This window comes from Rutilus rutilus (assembly GCF_951802725.1).
Source record: "Rutilus rutilus genome assembly, chromosome: 11".
NCBI lineage: Eukaryota > Metazoa > Chordata > Actinopteri > Cypriniformes > Leuciscidae > Rutilus > Rutilus rutilus.
In genome coordinates, this window is record NC_140216.1 from 7,428,000 (window position 1) to 7,454,881 (window position 26,882).

At 36.6% G+C, this 26,882-nt stretch overlaps 1 protein-coding gene across 1 annotated transcript in view; it reads left to right on the forward strand.

Annotated features, from left to right (window-relative positions):
- Window positions 1–26,882, forward strand: part of csmd2 (CUB and Sushi multiple domains 2) — a 296,611-nt gene that overhangs the window by 157,312 nt on the left and 112,417 nt on the right. Inside the window, exons 7-13 of the mRNA XM_084424679.1 lie at window positions 1,897–1,974; window positions 5,101–5,188; window positions 8,738–8,862; window positions 13,801–13,922; window positions 18,852–18,955; window positions 19,684–19,796; window positions 26,694–26,876. Coding sequence (XP_084280805.1) covers window positions 1,897–1,974; window positions 5,101–5,188; window positions 8,738–8,862; window positions 13,801–13,922; window positions 18,852–18,955; window positions 19,684–19,796; window positions 26,694–26,876 — 813 coding nt within the window. The remainder of the gene's footprint in view (window positions 1–1,896; window positions 1,975–5,100; window positions 5,189–8,737; window positions 8,863–13,800; window positions 13,923–18,851; window positions 18,956–19,683; window positions 19,797–26,693; window positions 26,877–26,882) is intronic.

Genomic DNA, 26,882 nt, shown 5'->3' on the forward strand with positions numbered 1-26,882 from the left:
TCAAATGATCCTTCATAAATCAATCTTATATGCTGATTTGCTGTTCAAAAAACATTTTTTATTATTATCAATGTTGAAAACATTTTTTATACATTTATTTTCCAAGATTCTTTAATGAATGTTCGAAAGAACAGCATTTATTTGAAATACATATATTTTGATAAATTTAATGCATCCATGCTGATAAAAAGTATTAATTTCTTTAAAAAAAAAAAAAAATGGTACAAACGGTAGTGTACTTTATATAAGAATAATATATTTTACCATCCATTTCATCCATTACTATCCATTTCAAAGACCCCAACCCCCCCCCCAAACCGGTGCAGAAAACCTAAAAGGTGTAGAGATTCACCTTAGATTCACTGCAACTGTTTGCTATCTGTAGTCGTCATGTGCCCTGCTGAGTTTTCCCCTGTCTGCGGTTAGAATTAAATTAGTCATTTCAAAAATTTCAAAGTCAAATTATTTGAATCATCTTGGTTAAGTGTTATTAAGCCATTTAAAGGTCATGAATACCCTCAACACCTGACATAGACACACACACAGAGATACACACACACACACATCAGCTGTGCTACTGGCGCACTCTCATCACACTCTCAAGTTCAAAGGTCACCACTCAAAGGAGATGAGCAGAGGAACGGGATTAGTCAGCTCAGCTACGGGAACCAAAGACGGAATCTGCAGGAATTTCACCTCCTCCATAAGCAGATCAGAGTGATGGGATGGGATTACAGGACTGGAGTTTGATAAATAAATACTTTTAGAGTACCAGGAAGAGAGAAAGAGAGCTAAGCTCTTAATTAGATTTCCCACTGACCTTTCTCCTTTTATTTTGCCTCCCTTCCTCTTTCCAACCTTTAGTGAAATGCTCTGCAATGAGTAACATCCAATAAGACACTCTCACATAACAAGCTACTTAGCTTCATCACAATCATTTTCAATCTCTGTCAAATATTAGGTGTGGAGAGACAGGTTAACATGATTTGAGAGAGAGAGAGAGAGAGAGCTCAAATAAAACATTTGATCTTATCTTTTAACGACATCTGTGTGTCCATCTATTTCATTTCTTACAATTTCTATCATTTATACATTTGGTGTGATTTTTTTTGCAGGTTGCATTACTTTGATTTAAAAATGTAAGGCAGTTTTACATTTATGTGAGTTTATCTGTTTTACGTTGTACAGCACAGAGTGTATATTCTGCAGGATTCTGCTATTATGCCGGATGCATCAGCTGTCCGTAAATTATAACTTAGCCTAGTTTTGACATAAAGTGGCACTAATGCCGCATTCACATTACATAGTTCAAGTGACCCAATTCCAATTTTTTCCTCCCATGTGGCACAGACCAAATATGATCCGAGAACGTGTAAGCAGGAAAAACTGTTAATTTTTGCCATTCTGTTGAAAAAAAAAAAAAAAAACTGAAATGAGACACTTCACCTTTCGGGTAGTTGCAAATGTAATTGAATCAATATGCTCTATTTTAATCTATTTTTTTTACTATTCGGTTTCGCTAAAACAGCTGATTGCTGATAGCTGATGAACTTCTCCATTACAAAATGCTTACCCAAATGTTGATTTTCTATCAAGAGCATTTAAATGCTGAATCTTTAAAACAATGTAACAGAAAACAATGACTGCATGTGGCTGTGCGTATGAATGCATGCTGGCATTATTTTGTCTCTTTTTCAACAAACATGCTGAGCTTTGTTCACTCACAATAGGCTTTTTTTGCACAAGTATGACAGTTTCTTTGAAAGACTGTAATTGCAATTACAATGCGGTTCATGATTTGAGCAAGCATCTGGCCTATGATTAAAGTTTTTTTTTCCTCTTTTCCTTATCCTTCTTGCTCTCAAATAAAAATGTTATAATGCTTTTGACTTTCAGTGAAGAAGATGACAGAGCTGAAGTCCAGAGGGGTGAAGATGCTGCCAAGTAAAGACAACCACAGCAAGATATCAGTTTGTAAGTTAACCTCTTCATGTACAAGAAGGACATTTTCCTAAATCAATATTGCGTTTACATTCATGCACTTGGCTGATGCTTTTATCCAAAGCGACTTGCGTTTTGAACCTATGACCTTGGCATCGCAAATCTTGGCAAATCTCAATTTATGAATAATTGTATTCAAGTGTAACTATATAGAACATTAATCTTAAAGTATATACTGTACATATTAAATTGACCAAAAGTGACAGTAAAGACAATTATAATGAAACAAATGATTTCTATTTGAAATAAATGCTCCAATGCACCAAATAAACACGTTAGAATAATTTTGTCACGCATCATGTGATACTGAAGACTAGAACTGAAAATTCAGATTTGCTATCACAGGAATAAATGGCTCAATTTTAAACTGTAGTATTATTTCAGAATAGTATTATTTGTATATTGTATTTGTGATAAAAATGCAGCCTTGTTGAGCATGAGAGACTTTCAAAAATATATAATTATATATTTCATAAGAATGTTGATTCAGAAATGTGTCCTATTTACTGTATGTTGTTTATATGAAGCATGAATGAACGGAAAGGAAACACAAATCTGAATTCTGAAACCTTACAATATATAATCATTTAAAGCCAAAGCTTTCTTCATTTTTCCAGATGAATTGTAAGGGTTTTTGCGTCAGTGTGCATGTGCTGGTTCCGTTATCCATGGATTGATGAAAGCAGTACCACACTTGCAGCTTATCCTCGCGCTCGGCTCGAGCACACAACCTTGAACATTAACATTATCTTTATTCTACGCTATGTCAATTTGAAACAAATGGAGATATTTTTCTCCCTTAGGCCAGAGGGGAGGGGAAATAAGTCACCGTTTCCGTTGTTGGCAAACAAAGAAAGAAAAGGCTTATCGAGGGCTGGGGTAATTGCTATGTGTGCTGAGAGTCTTCTTCAGCCTGCTTTCTTCTGTTATGCCATCTTTATTTACATTTCTATTACCTCTGCATCATTGTGAGAAAATGTCAGCCTGCTCATGTGAGCATGTGCCCATTGAGGGTGTCATCTGGGATCTCAATACCGTCACCGTGGCCGGCAGTGTCTCAACGGCAGCGCTGACAAGCTTGGCCTTTTGTCCCACATCAATATGCATGAGGGCCGGCACCCAGGCGCACCTCGGCCAATCAACATGTGTCACTTCAGGTTTTCCCTCCACTATCTTCTCCAGCCTCCTAGACACCTATTGCAGCAGCCGAGGCTACTGCCAACCTCTTTGACCCTGCGTGTCATTTCCACTTCCTGCAGGGCTGGATGACTTCAGCTTGTGTGATGCCAAGGAAAATTTTGTACTCACATAACGATGTCTGAAAATATCTTGGCATTCTTGGGAGGACTGATTTATTATTTTGTTCATTCAATAAACCTCCTGGGCGGGCTTTGTAGACAGTAGAATACATTTACAGATGGCCTTGCTCTCTTTACAAGGTAAATTCACGCTGATGTTCAGACCAACTGCACAATTGCAAGTGTGATACCGCTTTTATGCAACAGTTTAGTAAACCAGATATTAACGTTGAGCATTTTACATTTTAAACGTTGAGCACCTTACATTTTAAACAAAATTTGGCCAGTTCTTTTTTCTCTGTACCGACACAAATAGTAGGGTAAGAAAAGTGCATTTAAATAAAGCAAGTACAGGAAGATGATGTTTCTTTCAGTATATTATTTACATTTATGCATTTTGGCAGCCACTTTTATCCAAATAGACTTACATTTCATTACATTCTTATCAGTTCTTGCTTTCCCTGGGAATCTAACTCATGACCTTGGCATTGCAAGTGCCAACACTCACTGTTTGAGCAACAGGAAAGCCATATTATGACATAGATGGAAGAATTTGCTAATTTAGTTATTATCGCACAACACTGAAAATCGTGAAAGAGGGGCATTTTGCTCTGCTACTGGGGTTGGATGACCCCTTACCTGGTACTTTTTTTTTTAAAGATGACCTATTATGCTTTTTTATATGTTAATGTTGCAGTTTGAGCATGAAAAAGGTCCGCAAAGTTACAAAGTCCACTCCATAGGGAGTTATTCTCTATATCAGTGCGCACTGTTTCTGAACTCCCTGAAACGCCTATTGTAGTCTTGAGTTTTCTTCCGGGAACGTAGACTTCACAGTACTCCTCATTTAAATAATTTCCACCAAGGCATATGCAAATTAAAGGGGGCGAGGCCTGGTTGAGACGCGTGTGTTGAAGCTCGCGGTTATGTTAAGGGGCGTGACATTTCCGAAAAAAGCTAGAAGCAGTTGACCAATCACAACATTCTGATCCAGCTGACCAATCAGTGCACATTGCACTTTTCAGAAGGAGGGGCTTCATAGAGACCCTAACTAAACAGAGTGTCGCTGACAGACTGGGAAGAGAGGTGCTGCAACAATGTAAAATATGTTACAATATATATATATATATATATTTTTTTTTTACATTCAAGCATGAAAACCTATTCTAGTAGATCCTAAAAACAAAACTTTGTAAAAGGGCCTTATAGGTCATATTTTAGAATACATAGAAAATCATTAGTATACAAATAATCTTGTTTAAAATACTAAATAAAATATTGTATGTAAATGTATGGATATTTTAAGATTAGCTAAATAATGATAAATCAACTAACATTCAAATATCTTAAAATCTGAATTACACTTAATAATTATATGAGTTATGCATAGGCCTATATTTTTAATTGAAAGGGATGTTATAAAACCAATAAACTATGAATGCATATTGAATAATTATACTCAGTTTGCCTCAATTGGGTTATGATAAATGATATAAATGTTTGAAATATGCTTCTAATTCATAGAATAACTCCATGAATTATAATACCAGCAACATGTAACTGGGGGCAAAGAGTTTAACTTGAACCTTTCACTATAAAATGCAATCAGTACTTCACTGTACTAAAAAAAGAAACTCACATGACGAGTCAAAATTAATAAAAAAGCATAATCATTCTATGCATGTGTTGATGTTTGATGACATACATGGTCATAAAGAAAATTAAAGGTGGTGGAGGGGGACATTGTACCTTATCCTTCCCTACTATTTAACCAACTTTTTTTCTACCTTGTCTTTTGCAGTATCTCAGATGGGGGTCGCTCAAGGACACAACATGTGTCCAGATCCAGGAATCCCAGAGAGGGGCAAAAGAAAAGGCTCTGATTTCAGGTGAGAAATGAGTTTATGGATTACTTATTAAAATAGTCCACTGAGAGGACAGAGGAGAGAGGAAAGAGGTGTGCAGTTAATTTAGTGTTTGTAATGCCAGGATGATGAATAGCAAGAGATGCAGGAGGTGGGCGCCTGTTTAATTTCTCATTGGCCTTTTAATTCTCGGAGCTCAGGGAGGATATTTGATCAGCATAAACATGGGTTGTGGGTTCCCAAAGGTCACAGCAAGAGGGGAAGAAAGAGATAGAGAGGGAGAGAGAGAAGAAAGAGTGAGAGATGGAGATGTAAAGAAAAAGAGGAATGTTTTTCAGTACTTAATGTATTAAAACATTAATATGGCTATGTTGTATTTATATAAAAGGTAATATCTATCTATCTATCTATCTATAAAATACAGAACGTTTAAAAAATAAAATAAAAACATTTGCTAGCATGTACTGATATTTGTGCTGTTGTTTTCCCACTAAAATATAATTGTAACTTTCTTGAGGATGATGTCATTAACAATTTGGGTTTAGTTGAAGGGATATTGCAAAAAAATGTAAAGGAATAGTCCATCCAAAAATGAAAATGTGATAATCATGTATTCACTGTCATGCTATTCCAAACCTGTATGACTGACTTTCTTCTGTGGAACTTAAAGAAGATATGTTGGTAACCAAAAAGCTTCGATTCCCATTCACTTCCATTGTATGGACAAAAAATACAATGGAAGTCAATGGGAACCAAAACGGTTTGCTTACCAACATTCTTCAAAATATCTTCTTTTATGTTCCTCAGAAGAAAGAAAGACATGCAGGTTTGGAATGGGTAAATGGATGACATAATTTTCATTTTTGAATGGACTATCCCTTTTAACTGATTGATATTGAGGTCAGAGGAAAAAAAATATATACATTAATTAAATTAAAACAATATTTCCAAGACAACATTTTAGAGATAAAGAAAAGCACCTGGAATATGTGAGGCGTTGGGAAATGGCAAAATGACAACGTTTGTCTTAACCAAAGTAGTACAATTATTTAAACTTTATTGACTCTGATGGCAGAAAACAAGCTATATGATGTCCATCTTGAAACATTGTGAGTTTGTTTCATTTAATATATTAAGACATAAATGAAGGGGACTTGAAAACCGTAGGAATGACCTGAAAGAGTAACGAAGTGAAATGTGAACCATCGTTTATGATCGAAAAAGAGAACAGAGAGGCAATGAGATTGAAAATGAGACAGAGGTCCGGACCTATTTAATTGAGTGGGGACAGAGCTATAGCCGTGTCATTTCCAGGCACAGTGCTGCTACAGAGAGGCCTGCGGTGCAAGTTAGGCTGTCAGCGTCCCCCCGCAGGGTGAATGGCAGCGCCCTAGAGGATTCTAACACAGACAAATGGGGACAATCCGTTTTACACTCACTAGCTCTCAGGGCAATCGCAGCGGGGAAGTGAAAGACAATCGAAACTTTTTTACTGGAATGTTCTTAGCTCCGGCTACCTGAGAACCCGTTCATCAGCGGCTAGGTAATGGAAGTGGCACAGCGATGCATCTGGATGCGCACATCACAGTTTCCTAAAGGCTGTCCATTACCAAGATCAGACAGGACCACTGCTGCCGGGTGGAGAGAGGGGGTATTTATGCTGACATGCTATTTGATTTAGCCATGAACAGAGAACAGCTCACATGTGAGAGGTTGGGAGTTGCTGGGAAGGGCTCGAGTCATCTGACATCAGCACTTTGCGCAGTTGGAAAAGAATCCAGGGAAACGATCAATGATATTGTTCTCCTCTCTTTCTTTGTCAAAGGTTAAGTTGTAGACTTACAAGGCTTATTAGAGTTATTTAGCCTGGCTAACGTCAGACCTCGTCTCATTGAGACGTGGTCTGGGAACCACATGTTCATTTTCTCGTATTTGAGGCGTGGTTTACGAATGCCCAGAGCCGTTTATTGGGCGCTACGAATGTCTATCAAATGCGCCTGTACGTAGCTCATAGCCAATCGTTTCAATTATACCAGATGACGTATGTAGAGCGACAGAAATTCGACGAGGAAGAAGACGATGGGTCCGAGATTTATGTGTACACGATGGCGTTCAGCGACTAAACTACTTAGAACTCTATCTAAGGCTGGTAACTTCGCGTCTGCTGCCATGTTGGATCCATAGATATAAACAAACTGCTTCGGTGTGTCGCATAGACGTCGTCATCGTCTTGCTGGTCCCTCCCCGTTCTGTGATTGGTTCCCTTTTTGAGGGGAAAATCTGGTTCATGGTGTCCAGGCTGCCTAGCAGCGTGAATAAAATTGCGCTGCGCGCAAGGGAGCATGGGGAAACCCAGGCTAAGAGTTATTAGGGTCATATATGTAATAGGATTGCCTCCTAATAGTAGAGTAAATGTTATTCAACGGAACCAAATGTTAATTAGTCGGTTAGTCGAAGAAAAAATTACCTCCACAGGAATTGGCGAAGTGATGCAGTCTGACGGACAGATCCTTAACACAGCTGGTCTATGTGGTAATTATGTCGGGCAGGAAATCCAAACGTTTGCTTTTCATTAATAGACATCAAACATGGCTTATCATTTAAAACATGTAAGTAGTAGCTTAAGGTTATCCACTTTACATGGCTGCTAGCTCTAACAATAATTTGAACCTAGATAAATGTGTGCTAATATTAGGCACATATCCAAGTGTTCTTGCTAAAGCTAAATTAGTACACCGACGTGTTCATCTTAACGTGCATTTCCCACATCCTCTACACTGTGGAGATGAGACTCAGCATCGTCAACTTCAGCTTTACCGCCGACATTGACTAGTTTATTAATACATTATTAAAATGTTCAGACAGTCTCCTTTCAGTTTTTTTTTTCCATCATGTTCATAATCATTACTTTTGCTAGTGTTGCTGTGACAAGTTTCATGCGTGTGCTTTAGCGCTATATTTGTAAAGCTTATTATTATGGTATAGCATTTCTCTGTAATGTAGAACAATTGTTGCAATGTTAGATATAATATTCGTTCTCAACCATTTTTGATGCCACCCAGCATAACTTTAAATTATTAAATTATTATCATAAACATATGATACGTATAATGTATAATTGCTTAAATGAACGACTACTGGTCGACTAGAAAAACCTTACTAGTTGTTTGCACCATCATTTGCACCATTCTGCAGCCAAAAAAAATTGTACAATGACTGATAAACTGCATAATTGATCTTTATCCCTGGCCACCAATCTCCTGTGCTAGTTTTATGTCTTTCGTAGGACTCTGCAGTCACTTTCTTTCTCACAAAATACAATCATTTCAACTCATATCAATATTTCTTGTCCATTTATTTATTTATTTATTTGCTTAGTAGCTGTGTAATAAGTAGGATAATGTGGCGGCCAGTCATTATCACAAAATAAACATCCACATCAGGGGCCTGATTACCCTGTTGGAATTTATTTTGCCATAATGGCCATCTGACTGTACAGAATGTCCATAATGTATCATTTATACATGTATGGGTTGTTATTCTTGCAAAATAATAATCCGTTTCTTCTTGCAGGCGGGGTGCTACTGTGCACTTTTCTTGTGATGAAGGATACGAGCTTCAGGGGTCTAAAAGCATCACCTGCCTGCGAGTGACGGACAGTTACGTTGGATGGAGTGATGACCGGCCCATCTGTAGAGGTATGCCGCTTTTTGAAAGCATCTGCTATTTTTTTTTTTTTTTATTACATAAGCCAAAATAGTTTGTTGTTCAAAAGTAGAAAAAAAAAAAAAATATATATATATATATATATATATATATATATATATATATATATATATATATATTTTTTTTTTTTTTTTTTTATTTAAATTAATGTTCTCACAGTTTGATGTTGGCACTGATTTGGCTGCCTTGTACCAAGTGAAATGTTGGGTTTACACACACATACACTCGTGCACACACTTTTTCTCCTCCCTTTTAAAAGGTTGTAAGCCTTTTTATTTTGTATAAAAACTGCATGCATGATTGTATGGTAAGCTGCATTTTATTACTTACATTTATCATTGCTTATTTCCAAATGCCCACTACCATATCAGAACAAACTAGAACCTCTGTTCTAACTGAACAAATGTAAATTTATCTTATCCATGTGCTCTAATAATGTCTCATGTCATACTAACACCAAACATATTTATCACAGCAGATTTAAGGCCATTTGTTTAATAAATAGCAAAATTGTTTGAAATCTCAGTGTATCTCTGCAGTTAAAGAGCCTTGATTAATGACCTGACAATGAAAGAGGACAATGAGGGAAAAAAGCGAGAGATGAGAGAGAGGAAATGGAGAGGATGACAACAGATCTCTAAAGCAGATTTCCTAAGGAGGAAGAGATGGTATCGCTCAGCCACTAATCAGCTTATTTAGCCTCACCAGGCTCCGATTAATTACTTTATTGAGCCTTACTTAATTTCTGACTTTGATTGGCTAGGACAGCCCCCAGGACTTGATTCCTGCTGCAGCTGTCACATCCCCAGAGAGATGCTGTCCACCATGCTGCCACCTTTGCCTTAGCCCGTAAATTGAAGTGCGAGTCTGCCATTTAGTTCTCTGGTACCAACCCCATGCATCTTAACTACATGCAGTTAAAGCCTGTCAGTGGTATGGTACCTTAAGAAAATATAGTTCTTCAAATACACCTCTGGTGCAACTCAGACACATCATCAGTGATGTATCCTGGGTTCATTGGGTGTTTCGGGTCTCACAACATCATACACCCTCGCCGAGGCCAGAAAATATACAATGTGGTCCAAAACTCAACGGGGTCCAAAACTTATTCCAAAATATATATTTTATTATAATTTAATTTTTAAAAATTATTATTATATTATTGATATACTATATAAGCACACTTACAGCAATAAGTGTTCAAACATTTGGGGTCAGTATTTTTATTTTATTTTTTAAGAAAGGAATGCTTTTATTCACCAAGGATGCATTCAATTGATAAAATGTGACAGTAAAGACTTATATGCAGTAAAGCACCATGTCATCATATTAGAATAATTTATGAAGGAACATGTGATACCGAAGACTGGGGTAATGATGCTGAAAATTCAGCTTTGCCATCACAGGAATAAATAATAATAATAATTCATTACATTTATGTAGCGCATAAATGTAATGTAATTTTCTCTGCACTCAAAGCACTTTACATGGAAGGGGGAATCTCCTCAACCACCACCATAATTGAAAGTATTTGATACACTTAAAATACGACACCAAACTTTTGAACAGTGGTGTGTGTGTAGACTGATTTTTATTATAAATGTTATTTTTCTTTTATATTATATTTAAATCTTTAAATTAACAAAAAGAGACTTTTGGACCCCACTGCACAGTATGTAATGCATGTATGTTTTGTTAGTATGCGCTAACGTATCTACTTATATTGGGATAAAAAATGATTTAATTGAGATGTAATCATTTAATATATTATTCAAAACATTCAGACTGTCCTACAGGATGCTAGCACAGCTTCTCTTACTGTAGATCTACACCAACACACTCACACACGTAAAGCTTTGGTTATACCTGCTCCCTTCTCCTTCATATCGATTAATTTCTATTGTGCTGCTCTGCCAGCTGTGGACTATTAGTCTTTCATTAGAGTTACATATCCCTTCTCCAACACCACCAATGGCCTTTGCCACAGTGGACCCCTCAGGCTTGACAATCTTCGGGAGAAAGTTAGTTGGACAGCTTTGTGATGAATTGCACCAGTTGCCTTTGTTTTTGATTATTTAACGATCAGTTTTTGGCACATCACTGTGAGCTTGTGGCAAGAGGGGAAAATGGACCTGGAATTGGGAAACTGTCGGAATCACCAGATGGACCAAGTTCCCTTATCAGCCCCATTACTCATGTGAAAAGGGTTGATATTTAGCTATTGCTCCCCGGAACCAGTTTTTTTCATCACTTGCTCCTTTTCACAACTAATGTAGAGAATGATTATTTGTCTTGTTTCATTGATTTAACACTCTAAATGCCAGGCCATTATTCAAAAGCGGCCCATTTTAATTGCATGCTTCAGGAAAATCTGAATCATAGGAATAATTAGTAATGGCGCCACAGAAAAAGCATTCATAAATCATTGTCGTTAAATACATAAATACAAGCATAACACGCTCAATAATAATAGTGTGTCCTTGAGGTTTTCTCTCTCTCTGTATGGGTAGAAAGGATTTTTTCATTATTTGCAGTATTTAAAAGGATCTAGGACTCACACAAGAGATCTATAAAAAAGTAACTAAATATTTTTTATTGAATATTTAGAAATAAAATCAAGCTTTAAACCATAATAGAACCTGAAATACACCACATATCATGAGAAATATGTTGCGTTTCTGTTGCATTTTATTGGATATTTAGAAATAAAATCAAGCTTCAGACCTTAATAGAATCTGAAATATACCGCATCATGACAAATGAGTTGTATTTGTATAAAACTGAAGTCTTAGCAGCTGTTTAATGTTGATTGTAGTTCCAGTGGCTTAAAGTAGCTCTTTGGAATGAATCCCTGCCATTTTCAGAAATCAAAGTAAACTCCCCTAAGTTTCATTCCCTCATTATGGTCTGCCATAGGCTTTACATCTGCAACTCTTGAAATGTGCATTGAGAAACCTAGGGTTTTGGAACTGTTGGCCTGAATCTAATCTGATCGAATTCAGCCTGAACAAGGGGAACTTGAAATGATTATCTTTTTGCAGTTCTGCCCTTACAACTTAAATGCATCTGGACTGTCTCACAGCTGAGCCCCTGCTAATAGATATCTTCTACTAATAGCATGATTCCGACCACGTCCCAGAATTTCCATTGTACGTTTTATTTGTATAACCATAAAGTAACATTTCCAGAACTTTGCAGAAACTTTGTATGTGACAATCTAATGACAACTTAGAATTTGAAGTAATGGTTATTGCTGTAATGGCCACTATTCAACATTCCCAGAATGTTGCAGGAAGTTTATGTACAAACCTAAAACAAACATAACCAGGACATTTCTCTCTTTTATTTATTTTTGTATTATTTTGTCCAGAGTGTTACAGAGACAACACACATTCTGTTGTGAAGGTGAAAATTGGGGTTGACCGGCCCTGATGTTAATTAACTTTCCAAAGACATTTGTTCTTTAATGTCAGCCCACCTTAAAGTGTTTGAGGAAACTTGTGTGTGTGTGTATGTGTGTGTTAGGGGAGGCCCTGAGGAGCTCACCTCAGACATAGCTCATTAAAAGCTCCAGCTGGTCCCAGACCTCCAGAAACATTAATTTAGTGCAAACACACTGGCTGTGCCCTTCTTTCTCATTAGACATCGAGTGCCTTCATTCAAGGAGGCATTTAAAGTCCTCCTGGAGGCCACGAGAGTGTCGCAAAAGACTTTTAACTCATAGACAAGTCACAAAGTCATTGGTAAGGTCACTGATCATTCAGTTCGCATGCCAGTCCAATCAAAACCAACAACCCAAGATAGATTATTTCTGGTAACTTTAACAATAATCAAGTTCAAAATATTGACTGCAGCTGAGGGGTAAGCCTTCATACGTGTGCTTTTTTTTTTTTTTTTTTTTATAATTTAAGGTTTTGTTACATTTCATCAGCCTGGAGGCCCACAAGCCAATCACAACCTTTGAAAGTGGGGTATAGTTTGAAAAGTGATTTCTTGAAAAAAAAAAAAAAAAAAAAAAATTGAGTACGTTCTGTGGTCTGAGTAGTGAGTAAAGTGTCTGCGCTCCTGTTGCTTTTCTTTTTAGGTTTACACTTCAGACTGATGTTGTGGAATTGAAATGTGCTTTTTTACTTGGCAAGTGTATTATTGTTAACTAAAACTAATACTATTAAAAACATTGAAATACAGCTGAAATAAAATATAAATATTAGTTGAAAAACTTAAACTAAACTAAATTAGAAATGTTACCTTTACAATAAACTGAAATAATTTTAGGTTGAAACATTAAAATTATTAACTGAAAAAAATAAAAAAAACTTAAATAGCTTTGAAAATATTTATTGAACCAAAATTAACATGAAAACTAAAAATATAAAAATTCTAAATAACAAAACCTATAATAACAACTAAAATAACGCTGATCACTAACTGCAGACAATACATGTGTGATTACATAGAAATTATCATTCTTTTCAGTCTAAATGTTCTATCTGATGATTATGACTTTTCATAAGATGGAGCTGAAAACCACTTTGAAGTCTAAATTATTATAAACATTTAACATTACAGTACATATTGTGTTTGTATCTGACCGAGAGGAACACATCTGTACCAAAATATGTTACATCTGAACATATTTAACAAATTAATCCCAAAAATAATTCTTCCGTAGATACTTTTCTTGTAGCTGGTTTTATACCATGTTTGAATAATCAGTGACTTTCAGTATAATGCAATAACATTCTTTCTATTCTATTGTTAAGAGAACTGTTACTGTGATTGGTGCTGATATTGGCTCCTTTCTTTTCCCCTCGAAAGCCTCAAATCTTTCATAGATGAGATTTTCTTTCACTCTGTGAAGAGTCAAACTGCACGATTTGCTTCAACATGCTTTGTCTCTTTTCTTTCAGCTCCTATGTGTGGTGGTCAGCTCTGGGGCCCAAGTGGCATCATCACCTCCCCAAATTTCCCAGTACAATATGACAACAATGCCAACTGTACCTGGATCATCACAGCTTCTGACCCTTCCAAGGTGAATGCTTCCGAAAGTGTGTTCGTATGAACTCGCAGCACACTGCCCAAACATAGCTTCACGCTTGCAATATTAGAAAAGTTCATTTGCAATGAAATAATATGTATGGCCAGACAGAATCCACAGAGACTTTTGTGCACCTTTTCTGCGCTAATTTGGTGGGGAAATCTGATTTAAACTTGTGCTTTACCGCTTAAAAGTTTGGGGTTGGTATTTTTTATTTTATTTTTCTGAAAGAAGTCTCCTATGCAGACCCAGGCCGCATTTATTTGATTTAAAATACAGTCAAAATAGACTTTTTTAAATATAATTTAAAATAACTGTTTTCTATTTATTTTAAAAATACATTTAATTATTGTAATGGCAAAGCTGATTTTTTTTAGTACCCATTACTCCAGTCTTCAGTGTCACATGATCCTTTAGAAATAATTTTAATATGCTGATTTTGTGCTCAATAAACTATTATTATCAATGTTGAAAACAGTGGTGCTACCCAATATTTTTTCTGGAAACCGTAATTCATGTTTTCAGAATTTATTTGAAATTTTAATTCATTAAATACCATTATAAATGTATTTACTGACACTTTTATTTTCTATTATTATTCTTTTTTTTTTAGGTTGAATCTTACTTACCCCAAACTTTTAAACTGTAGGGTATATGGAGCTGCTCTTACTGGAATCTGAAAGCAATAGCAGATTAACTGAAATATTCAATAAGCCAACACACAGTGGGACAGCTTTATTAATTTTAGGTAGCTTTCTGAGTGCACTGTTTCTATGTGGGCCTGCTAATAACTGTAGGTTGCAAGGAAAAGGATACACATATTGAGAAATGATGTGCAATATCTAGATATCTAGACTCATAAAAAATGAAACATTGGCGATTATATTAAAGGAGAATGGAAGATAAAGAAAACTACATTGAGTGGCTACCACGGGAGAGACAAAACTGCGGCGCTCTGTGTCATGACTTTGGCGTCGAGTTCAAGGCCATTTTCTTATTCGCTTGCCAGATTTTCTTTATCTAGGTTCAAATAAATGGCTTAACAAATCTCTCCCCTCATCACCATAACTCAGTTGGGAGAGAAGGGGAGCAAGAGATGGAGGGCAAATGGAATGGGGTTGGAGCGGCTCTATCAGTGCCCCCTGCTTTTTCTCCGCCGCCCAGTGCGCTATTTCATCCTGTGTGTAAAGGACAGTTCTGCTTCACACTGTCACGGCTGGAGAGCGGGGCACAGATGAAGATGGAACATTGCTGTTTTTTGCTCTTTACAACCGTAATGACATTCTATTTTCGTTCTGACACAATAGCACCCGGAGAAGACGTGAGGTTAGCTGTGAGATTGAGGCAGAACTGGGGCCGTATGAAATGTACCTGACAATGAGCTTTTGATTTCGCTGCAGCTGGTTTGGTGCCCGAGCCAAACACTCTCCCAGTGTGGACAGACCCCGGCAGCTGTTAAAGCCTTTAGCATCACGGTTAGCTAGAGTTTGACATCATTTAGCATTTGATGATGCATAATGAATATTTGAAAGTGAAGTGTATACATACATATATATTGGTGTTAAAATGCACCAGTTTTGATGTAAGGAGACAACTATACTGTGTATAAATAAGCCATTTGGAGGATGAGTGTAAACACAGTGGCTCTGTGGTGCTGTCTTAACATTGATTTGTTTGTTGACAATTAAACTTCTAGATCAGTCGATGAAGTGAGGTTGAGATGGTACCGCATGCAATTAGCTGTTTGGCGAGGGATTTACGAGTATGTCTGAACATTGGTAAATTCTGTTGAACACACTTGCTGCATCCGAAATCTAATATTTCCCTACTTATATAGTATGTGAAAAACAGTATGCCAACAGAGCGGTGTGTCTGAATAGTTGGCAAAAACTACCCGGATGACATACTAATTCCACCAAGATTCTGAAGTGCGCATTTGATGGACACTTTACTGTCCCACGAGTCCACAGGAGAGGAGTTGTGAATGGCCAGCCCGATCTCATCCCAAGGCGTCATATACTGACGCTTTTGACATTACGTCTACATCCAACGCACATGGCACCCTTTAGCGTCAATATGAGACGCAGATAGATATGGGCCAGAAGGCGCCTCCTAGCGGTCTAACCCTAACCCTACCCCCGACCTAAACCTACCCATAACCGAACAAAGCTCTGTGCGTGTCATATTGACGCTAAAGGGTGCCATGTGCGTTCGATGTAGACGAAATGTCAAAAGCGTCAGTATATGACGCCCTAGGATGAGAATGCGTTGGAATGGCGGTGAATGGACACAACTGACGCTGTAGGTCACATGACATTGATAACATGGCAGATGTCCAAATTTCATTCATACTACACACAATCATATTATATAGAGCATACTTTTTTAATGGTTGCAATGTAAGTTTCACACCAAATATAGTACCTACTATAGCCAGCAGTTTGCAATTTCAGATGCTACTGCTATATTGCTGTCACCAATGGGACTTTAGGAGAACTTTTGGGATTCTTTACCGATGCCAAACCTTTGCTAATGTTTAGCTTTTTGGGTATTAGCTTAATATTATTAAATATTTCAACTTTTTTCTTCATTCACATTTGATTTTATTATTTATTTTTGGCACATCTGACTGAACGTTATGATGTTATTTAATTGTTTATTTAGGTTACATATCATGCTAACTATGCTATGCAAATGCGTCTTAGCAAGACAACAGACCGTGTCATTTATTTACTGACATGTTAAAAATCTAATTTACAGCCTAAATGCAATTAAACACAATAAATGACATAAAGTGGACAAATTAAATAAGCTAGTGAGAGTGTTAGGATGTTGAAGAAACAAAAGGAAATGGGACCCCTATAATGACATTTGGTTAACAGTGTGATATGTCTAATCATCCGAAACGAAGTAACATCCTGAAGTTCAGGAGGAGCCGAGTCTTTAATGCCTCAGTACCGTATTCCCCGGAGCTACGGTTAAAGATCCTCTTGCTACTCAAAGATGTCCATTCTATTTATGTCAACCGTGGTGCCTAATGACGAGTGCTGGAAAATGAACTTGGAACTAAAGAATGAGGGAAAACAGATATAACTCTGCAGGGAAATGCAGCATGTGGAACCGCACCGGGCTGAATCCCCCGCTCACAGACAAACATTAGCTCGGAGTCTAGACACTGTGTTTCTGCCTCAGATGGAGGGATCCCCAGAAGGCATCATAATAGAGAATAAGTTGTTCATGAGAAGACATGGCTGATTGCTTTTGTTGTCCTCTTCATTTTTTAATTATCAGTCTTCCTTTTGTTCTGTGCGCTATCGTCATCCAGCGGGCTGGTATTATCAGCTACTCCACTTCTGCAGGGACTTCCTTTTTGACAAAAAGCTTCACTCCTTCAACAAATCCTGCTTGCTTCTATGTAGTCTTGAGCATTATCGCTCTCAGCTGCGAGACCATATTCACCATGCCTTTTGTCTGAAAGCCTCAGTGATTTATCCCTATTCATTTAATGACGGTTTTGTGTTAAGTTATTCTCTCTTTTTTTTTTTTTTACCATTTCAGATATGATGTAAAGGAGCTGTACTATGGTACACGGATCAGCTCAGCTTTCTTTGGTCACTGCGTTATTGAGACTGTTAATATCAAGAAAAATGTTGCACTCCTCGTACCCATCTACTGGAGAAAGTGGAATTAATTGTGACACATGACTTCTAAAAAAAGTGCTCCATTCAATCATTTGAGAATACATGAACAAACAAACATAAATAAATAAATGATGATTATTATTATATTGCAGTTATTACTATTAATATAATTTTTGTGAAGAAACGTAATTTTTGCAATAGTGTTTTTTTTTTTGTACATTTGGAGACAAAGAATGCTTCTTTTAATAATTCATGTGTTATTTTTAGCCAAATGATTTAAATTTGATAAATATTTATTTAAATAACATGTATCTGTACACCTGGTTAAAATTACTTTCACATAAAATGGATGTCTACCTTTTATGTAGAAAATTATTTTTGAAGCTATGCCTTATTTGTTTTCGAGAAGGTGTTAGTATGTAGTGATGGTCACGTTTGATTGGCTTGCTGGGAGCAGCATTTGCATCATAATCCCTCAATGAGTCAGCTGAGGATTGCCCTGCCCACAGCGCTGTCAGTCATGATCATACACACCGTTACCGTAATGCTACAGGACACGGTGGGATACAGGCGAGGTGGGCAGCACACCATCCGTTAAGATGAGTTCAGAGGAGGTAAAAGAGGATGAGATCTTGTTCACTGGTGGTGTGACCTATCAGACTGCTGGCACTCCACCCATGGCACTCTTTGTTGCGGAGTATGTTTACCATTGGACAGAATGCAATTTGCATTTATATAAGCTTTTTCATTAAGAGTTATTCTCGGAGCACTCCAAAAACATTAGGCGGAATTTGGTGGAAATGTGGCAGCCAATATGAAATGGGAAGCAAGACAGCGAATTGTGTTTATTTTATTCATTGTATTCCTTTTTCTGTGTATGAGTAATAAACCTTCATATTTAATTGCTCATCTTTCGATAACTCTTACTTTTCTCCTTTTGTATAAGAAATTCTGCAGTCTTGTTTTCATCTTGGTGAAGAATGAGAAATAGGCACATTTGACTCTTCATTTTCATAAATCATTTTTATAAATTCTTTCTTTGTTTTCTTCTACAACTGCTGAGAGAGTTTTTCTTTAGTGTGAGAATTATCTATTTATCTATCTATCTATCTAGTTACACATTGATTTAAAAATGATTATTTTAAATATACTGGAATAGTATTGTCTTGTAGAACTAGATCTAATATGTATACTATTTATGATTGGAAAATGAGAGTTGCACTGCTTCACTACTGTTCTTACCAAGTTTAGAAATCTGACTCGGATTCTTCGCTGTGTGCAGGTGATCAAGCTGAATTTTGAGGAGTTTGACTTGGAGCGGGGCTACGACACTCTAACCGTGGGTGACGGCGCTGTAATCGGCGATCAGCGGACAGTCTTTCATGTGTGAGTACTTTTGTTCATCTTTTGCTTTCTTCTCCATCCTCTCTCAAACTCCTCCCAGGCTGTGTCTCCCACTCTTTAACTCTCCTCTTTGTGTGTATAAACCTCCTCCCCATCTTCTTTCATCTCTACTTGTCCTCTCTTCCTTCAACCCTTCCGTTCTCTCCTCCTCTTCTGTTTCTTTCTTTAGCCCCCCTCTATTTCATCTCGTTTCATCACCCCTCTGAGCAGAACTGTATAGCAGAAATACCCCGAGCTTTATTGTCAATCACTATGAGTCTCAATGTTAGAACAAGATCACTCCTGCTGCAAAGAGCGCATCACACGCCGATGCCCCATAATGCAGATTTGCACACCAGATGCTCCGGAAACGTTGCTGAGTGTGTTGTTATTAATTGTGCTGAAATTGATGGTCTTCATAAAGTTTTATCGATGCCGTTTTATGTACGCTATCTGGCAGGGGTGTGCAAGTGCTTGTGTGCCTTTTGAATGGCCCTGTGTCCCTGGACGCTTTTCCTTTGGTTACTCAGAGTCCCCTGATGCTCTAATGTGCTTAATTAGCAGGTCTCATGAGCCCTTATGGACCCATTCCACAGATCCCTGAAGGATAGTGCCGGGGGAATCGGGGAACTCCCAATGTTCTCTGAGATGTGTCAAATGAGACTGTACATATTGAAAGTGAAGAATCACTTTTTTATTATTATGTCTGTCTCTCTTATTTTGATTTGAAGGTTGTCTGGGACTACAACTCCAGATCTGGTGGTCAGTACCAGTCATCAGATGTGGCTCAATTTTAAAACGGATGACACGAGCGGCTCCCTGGGCTTTAAGGTTTCTTATGAAGGTAATTAGAGGAAACTCTATACTCTAAACTATAATGATAAGCTAAGCTATAATTATGATTATGTTATTGTTATCATTAATATTTTAATAATTATAATATTAATCATAATTTTATAATAATTATATTGATGCTATTGTTATTAATATTTTTTTAGAATTAGTATTAGTTATCTTATTTTTTGTTCTTTATTATTATTTTAGTTTTAATTTTCATTTATTTTAATCATGATAGTAATTTTTGTTATTATTATTTAGTTTATTCCTACTTTTTTAACATGTTTAGTATTAGTTATCTTATTTATTAGTTTAATTCTTAATTATAATTTTTGTTTTGTATTTTATTTGGTTTAATAATAATAATAATAATAATAATAATTATTATTATTATTATATAATGAATCGCTCCCTGATTTGTACATATTCAGGACTTTATCACAACAAATATTAATAAATGTGATTTAATGTGATTGTATAGTATATCATATATGTATCACATTCTCATATTATTTATTATTATGCAATTAAGTCGATACAAAAGTAACCGATTGACATCCCTGATTAAAACATCTGTAGATCACCTTAAAACATGTCAAATAGCTTTGGAGGGCTGTGATTGTACATTTGGTGATTATTAATAGAGTATGCTCAGTTGAAGCATCTTACCGTATTGTCACTGCAGTGATAATCTTTCAATGTTATTAAAAATGCATTGGGTCTCATTCACTAATAATTGCGTGGATTGTTTTGTACTTGTACGCACACGAGAACTTCTCGCGAGAAATCTCTGTTAATTCACAACACGTGCGTACGCAGCCCACACACATGAATTTGTTGTTAATCTCGTTCTAATGACTAGTGAGTATTCTAAATGGGCGGCTGCGTGTACAAGGTTAGTCATTTGCATAAAACGGCCAAACCATCTCCATATAAGGTCTTTCCACACAACCTTTCGTCACTCTCGTCAAACATGCTGCTCTCTGCAGACGCGCTCTCGCCAGATCCTCGAGCAATCCCAAGTGTGTCATTCTCAAAACCGGTTCAAACACCTTTTACACAGACCCCAATTACAGACCTCTCATTAGCCAGCTGTACATATGCGTATATCCGCACAGCTGAAGCTATAACACAGCTTTTCTTACTCTTTCACTGTATATGAAGAAATACACAATGAAATTAAATGATATTATTTATTTATAATATGTAATATAATTATTATAGTCGTGTTAAGATGAAATATAACTTCTTAATAGGATTATATGAGAACAGAGAAAGTGCTTTTTGTGTACGTGTGGTTTCAGTTGTTCCTAAAAAATTTCGTACATTTAGAATAGTACGAAAGTTTTGGTGGATTATGATTTGTTTGTGAAAACGTTCGTACGCAGATTTCACGGACAAATTCATTGTTCGAATGGGTCATTGCTTGTTTGTTTTTCTTCACCATAAGCAATTATGTCTCCTATGATCAGGTGGGTGGACAAGCAAATCCTTTGAATACGTATTTGTTCTTACTTTGTTCATGATTGCGTGTAATGTTCATGTTGAAGCAGACATCTTATAATGAGGTCATTAGGAAGAAGTTCACATACAAATAGTCATATCTTGGACCATATGATTTCCTTTGAGTAAATTTCTAAAAATAATTCTAGCTTTCTGCTACGTGACACTCTTGGGGTATGTGCTGAGTGTACGGGAACAGCGTGTTCTTTTTTTAAAATTCCTTTCACTTTCTATTTCTCGCTTCACCATTATACCTTCTGCACTTGTGGCGGGGGTCATCAAAGCAGCCTGTGATCGTTTAACCTTGCTGGAATGAGGGCCATGGGACAGGAAGGATATCATGCAAGAGCGGCTACTAATTTTCAGTTTCAGAGTGTATGTCTGATTGAAAACGAGAACATCAGAGCTTTCATACTGGCCCTCTTTCAGAATTGCTCTACACATGAGGGACTTTAGCACATTTTATAAATTACTAACCAATATTTGCTGTCAGATCCACAATAAGCCTCCAGGCTCAAGGTTTTTTATGCTTTTATCCACTGCAGAAGCATAAGACAAAAATAAAGGAGTATTGACTCAACCCAACATGATTAAAACTATAAGAGACATTTAAAGAAGTTGAGGATTTGTTTTAACCTAAATTATTGCATCTAATATTTTACAATTTTCAAGCATAATTGTTCAGAAACTCAGTGCAGACAATGCTGTTTTTAAGCTAGATCCATGCGTAAGTACATGATATAGTAATTAATTAATTGAATGAATCAAAACCAATTACATTTAAAATATACAGTAAATTAATATTGATATATAATATAATAATATATTTTATGTAGTTTGTTTCTCAGGGTTCCTATGCAGTTTGGAAAAGTATGGAATTTGATTTGAGTTATCCAACACTATCTCACGACCAATTCGTACGAATTTGTACGAATTCGTACGAATGATAAAAAGTTGGCTAATTCGTACGAATTCGTACGACCTCACTCGTACGAATTTGTACGATTTGTCTAAACCCACGTGATGGGTAGGTTTAGGGGCGGGGTCAGGGGTAGCTCATTCGTATGAATTCATACGAATTGGGCAATTCGTAAAATATGTACGATTTTGCAAAAATCGTCGTATGAATTCGTACGAATTAGCCACCTCGTAGAATTTGTACGTTTTCCCGTGAGATCAGGTTGAGTTATCTCCAGGTCTGGAAAAGTATGTAAAGAACAAAGCAGAGACTATTCCAGACTAGACCAACAGACTATTGCCCCTATTTAGTTTTCTATAATAGAAAATTAAGAATTTAATGAAAATAAATGTATCATACAAGAAGTGTGTTTTCATGGTAGCTGTTCTGTGATTGTCAAACACAACTTCCATCTATTGCGCCATCAGCCCATTTCGTGGTGCGGTTTCTTGGCCGCCACGAGTATGCGTTAAAGCAGACCTGAGGCCTTGAAATATGACGTACTGCCCTAACGAAAGCCAATTTTCGAACACTTTTTTTTTTACAATGCCAGTCTTTTTTTGAACTTGGCAAATAGGACATCAGCCCATTTTGTGTCACGGTTTCTCCGCCACCACAGAGGATGAGTTAAATTGGACATTAGGCCATGACATTAGAGGAACTACCCTAAGGAAAGACACATTTTGAGCAATTAGATCTTTATTAATTAATGTGCATCCATGCTCTCTTTTTCTTCATAGTAAGACGGCAGTGATGTTAGTGATATATATAGGGTATATATATATATATATATATATATATATATATATGCTAACACAATATACATAGAAAAAATAGAACAGTTTATCTCCCATATATATACATATCTATACATATACATTAACTATACATATATACACACATATATACATGTATATGTACATATATACCTAAATACACATACACACATACAGTATATACACATTACAATTATGATACACATATCCACATACATTATTTACACATATAATACTTGCTCAAAAGGAAGTGGAAAGAGGTAGAACTTATAATTATTTATGCCATCGTATAACTGTGGTTCTGTCCTGTAAATGTTTCTGGAGTGCATTTTGAGGATTTGAATAGTTATACACACTGATATGTGGCTGAAAACTGATGGAGCATAGCCTATTTGGCGACCCCAGGTGCATGCTGGGAAAAAATGAATTCTTAACTTGTATGATGTGTAAAGATGGATGGATTTATTTGCACTCGTGCCTTCCTGCGTTATTAGTAATCCTTCATTAGGAAGTCAATGGCTTCCATCTGTGTTCTCAGAGTTAAAAAAAAAAAAAAAAATCAAATTGACATGAATAAATCATAGGAAATTTGAGATGGGTAAATAACAAATGCCGCCCCTTATGAAAGTGCACATGTCAGCTCTCAGAGACAGTTTGTTTGTCACCAAGCAGAAGACAGCTGTAACAAAGTGTTAGCTGGGACACTTAAGGAATCACGCATACAAACATTCCCTCAGGGATGACTTGCTGCGTAACATTTGTCAGCACAGGAGACATTTTCTCACGCAATCCTGTTGCCTTAACTGGTTTATATGGACAGAAGTAAACTCAGGGTGTAATTCCCAAGATACAGGATAGAGATTCAGGCCAGGTAGACACCTGTCACATGTCTGAAATCTGAAAAATGCTGCCTTTTCAGACAGTGTGTGGAGGTGGGAAGGTATCGAGGCACATCTGAATGTTTATACATCATCATCTCTGACCTATACAAAAAAGGTTCATTGTGGTTATATATAGAATCCTAGGGTTCTTGACTCAATTCTAAAGAACCCTTTCTGACAAAAAGGTTCTATATAAGAAGAAATGTCTTGCATGATTGGATAATACATCATGTTTTATGGGTTATTTAAATTTTGTCTAATAATAAAGTATGTTTGCGAGCTGCTTAATTCATAAAATTTAATTAAAATAAAAAGTTAATTAAGATTAAATCCATGAAATGATCCCATGATATCTGTAGTGGCTTACATAATTCTTTATAGAACCTTTTATTCTAAAAGTGTATGAATCAGTCTCATGCTTTTTTTTAAAGCAAATATTTGCATGCATTTTAATTCTTATTAAAGCATTATAGAGTTATAGCTTAGTAACATGCTAACGGCAAACTGTAAAGTTCATTTGAGATGTTTCCCATGTTTAAATATTGTTTGCTAATGGTTATTCTTTAAGCTATCAAAAAAGTATAGTACTCTCAGAACCATTTAACATATTGTACCATGTATATTAGTGATGTAGTACTCGAGTCCGGTCTCGGACTCGAGTCCGGTCTCAAGACCGATTTCTGCTTTCTCGGACTCGACTCGGACTTGTTCTTACAAAGACTCGGTCTTGACTCGGACTCGACCCTCCAAAGACTCGGTCTTGACTCGGACTCGACCCTCCAAAGACTCGGTCTTGACTCGGACTCGGCATAGGCGGTCTCGTCCCATCACTAGTCCACTATAATACCACTAGAAAATTTTAATTGACTGTTCGCATACATACCACTAGAAAATTTTAATTGACTGTTCGCAAAGACCCGCCCCCCTTAGTTACTGTCGCTATGTCCGACAAGCTACACCGTTCTCACGCCACACCATGTTCTCACGCAGTGAAAAATACATCGCGGAGCAGAGAGGAGACTGACAACACGCTGAGGACAGACCAGGTTACTTTTCGGTTACTTTTGATATTAAACATATTAAACAAAGTCTCGCCTTTCAAATTTGGTCATTTTTTAAAAGAAATTTAAACAATAAATACCGTTTTGTGGCTCTTAAATGTGTAGTGACAGATCGCTGTAGAGCATCAGTTAAAGCTGCTTGTGAACCGATCATCTCTTCCTTCTAGTTAATTTATAGCCTCAAATAAACATGAACAAACATAAGAAGCAATGTTGTTTTAACCACGGAAAGGCGTCAGTACACTCCGTGTTTCAAGTTCAAATCCTCCTATATTAACCAACGGACTCGGTCTCGACTCGGACTCGACCCTTCAAAGACTCGGTCTTGACTCGGACTCGACTGAATTTGAAAACCAACGGACTTGGTCTCGACTCGGACTCGACCCTTCAAAGACTCGGTCTTGACTCGGACTCGGCATTGGCGGTCTCGTCCCCATCACTAATGTATATGTCAAATCAGCAGAAATCCACAATTTTCCATAATCAAAACCAAAATGTGGAAAAAAAGGTAGCCTATCTCACGAGATCTCTTGTTCGCCTGTTGCACTCTCTCTGTCTCTCTCTCAGTAGTGCCATCTTTCTTTCGCTTTGGCCTTGTGATTCTAAATGAGCCCTGACATATTGAGACAGGTGAGGGTATAAGGGAACAGAGTGAAAAAAAGACAATTCATTAGGAGAGCAAGCCATTCGCAGATGCCATTGGGGCAACATTGAAGGTAGTTTGCATTAATATGCTTTGCTGTCAGATTGTATAAGTAGTATAAGGCTTATATGCAGCATGCAAGTGTGTGTGTGTAATTTAATGCACTGTAAAAAGTGAACAGTTGGATCAACTTTAAAAAATTACTTCAATTGGTAACACCTAAAGAAATGAAGTTTTCTCAACTTAAATTATCACGTTTTTCACGATAAAGAAAGAGAAAACTTAATTTCTTTAGGTGTTACCAATTGAAGTAATTTTATTAAGTTGATCCAACTGTTCACTTTTTACAGTGTGTGTCCCTGCTGAATAATAATGATAATACTAATAATAAATGTTTACGGTAATTATGGAATCAGTAAGATGTCAGGTTTTTTTTTTTGTTTTTTTTTGTTTTTAAATACATTAATACTTCAATTCAGCAAGGACACATTCAATGGATCAACATAATTAAGATTTATATTTTAAATACATGCTGTTCTAAAGAATCCTGACAAATTCACGGTTCCCAATCACTGTTCCCAAAATAAAAATATTAAGCAGCACACATTTGTTTGATAACTTTTATAACAGTAATAAATGTTTCTTGAGCAACAAATCAAAATATTAAAATTATTTCTGGAGTAATGATAATAAAAATTCAGTTTTGTCATCACAGGAATACATTCTTTAAAAATATGTTGAATTAGAAAACAGTAATTTTAAAGTGCAATAATATTTCCGTATCAGTTTTTATTGAATCTTTAATGATACATTCATTACGTACATTTTTATTTGGGTACGCTTATTAGAGCAGTTTTTTTACTGTAGAGAGAGATGAGAGAGTAATTTAATGAATAAATGACTAAATAATTTGTCAGTATAAGCCAAAAAAATTGTCCTATAAATGGTCATCCTGGGATACAGAGACATTAACCTTACAAGTGACCTTACTTCCCCATTCCAAAACCTTGATGGAAACTTTATTAATTAATCCTGTCCCAATGTATAAGCTATGTCTTTTGTCTTTTCTTTTTTTCTTCCAGAAATTGACCAGGGTGGGTGTGGAGACCCTGGAATCCCAGCCTATGGCAAGAGGGAAGGCACAGGCTTCCGACATGGAGACAAACTTTATTTTGAGTGCCTTCCAGCCTTTGAGCTGGTGGGAAAAAAGAACATTACCTGCCAGAAAAATAATCAGTGGTCAGCCAAGAAGCCAAGCTGTGTGTGTAAGT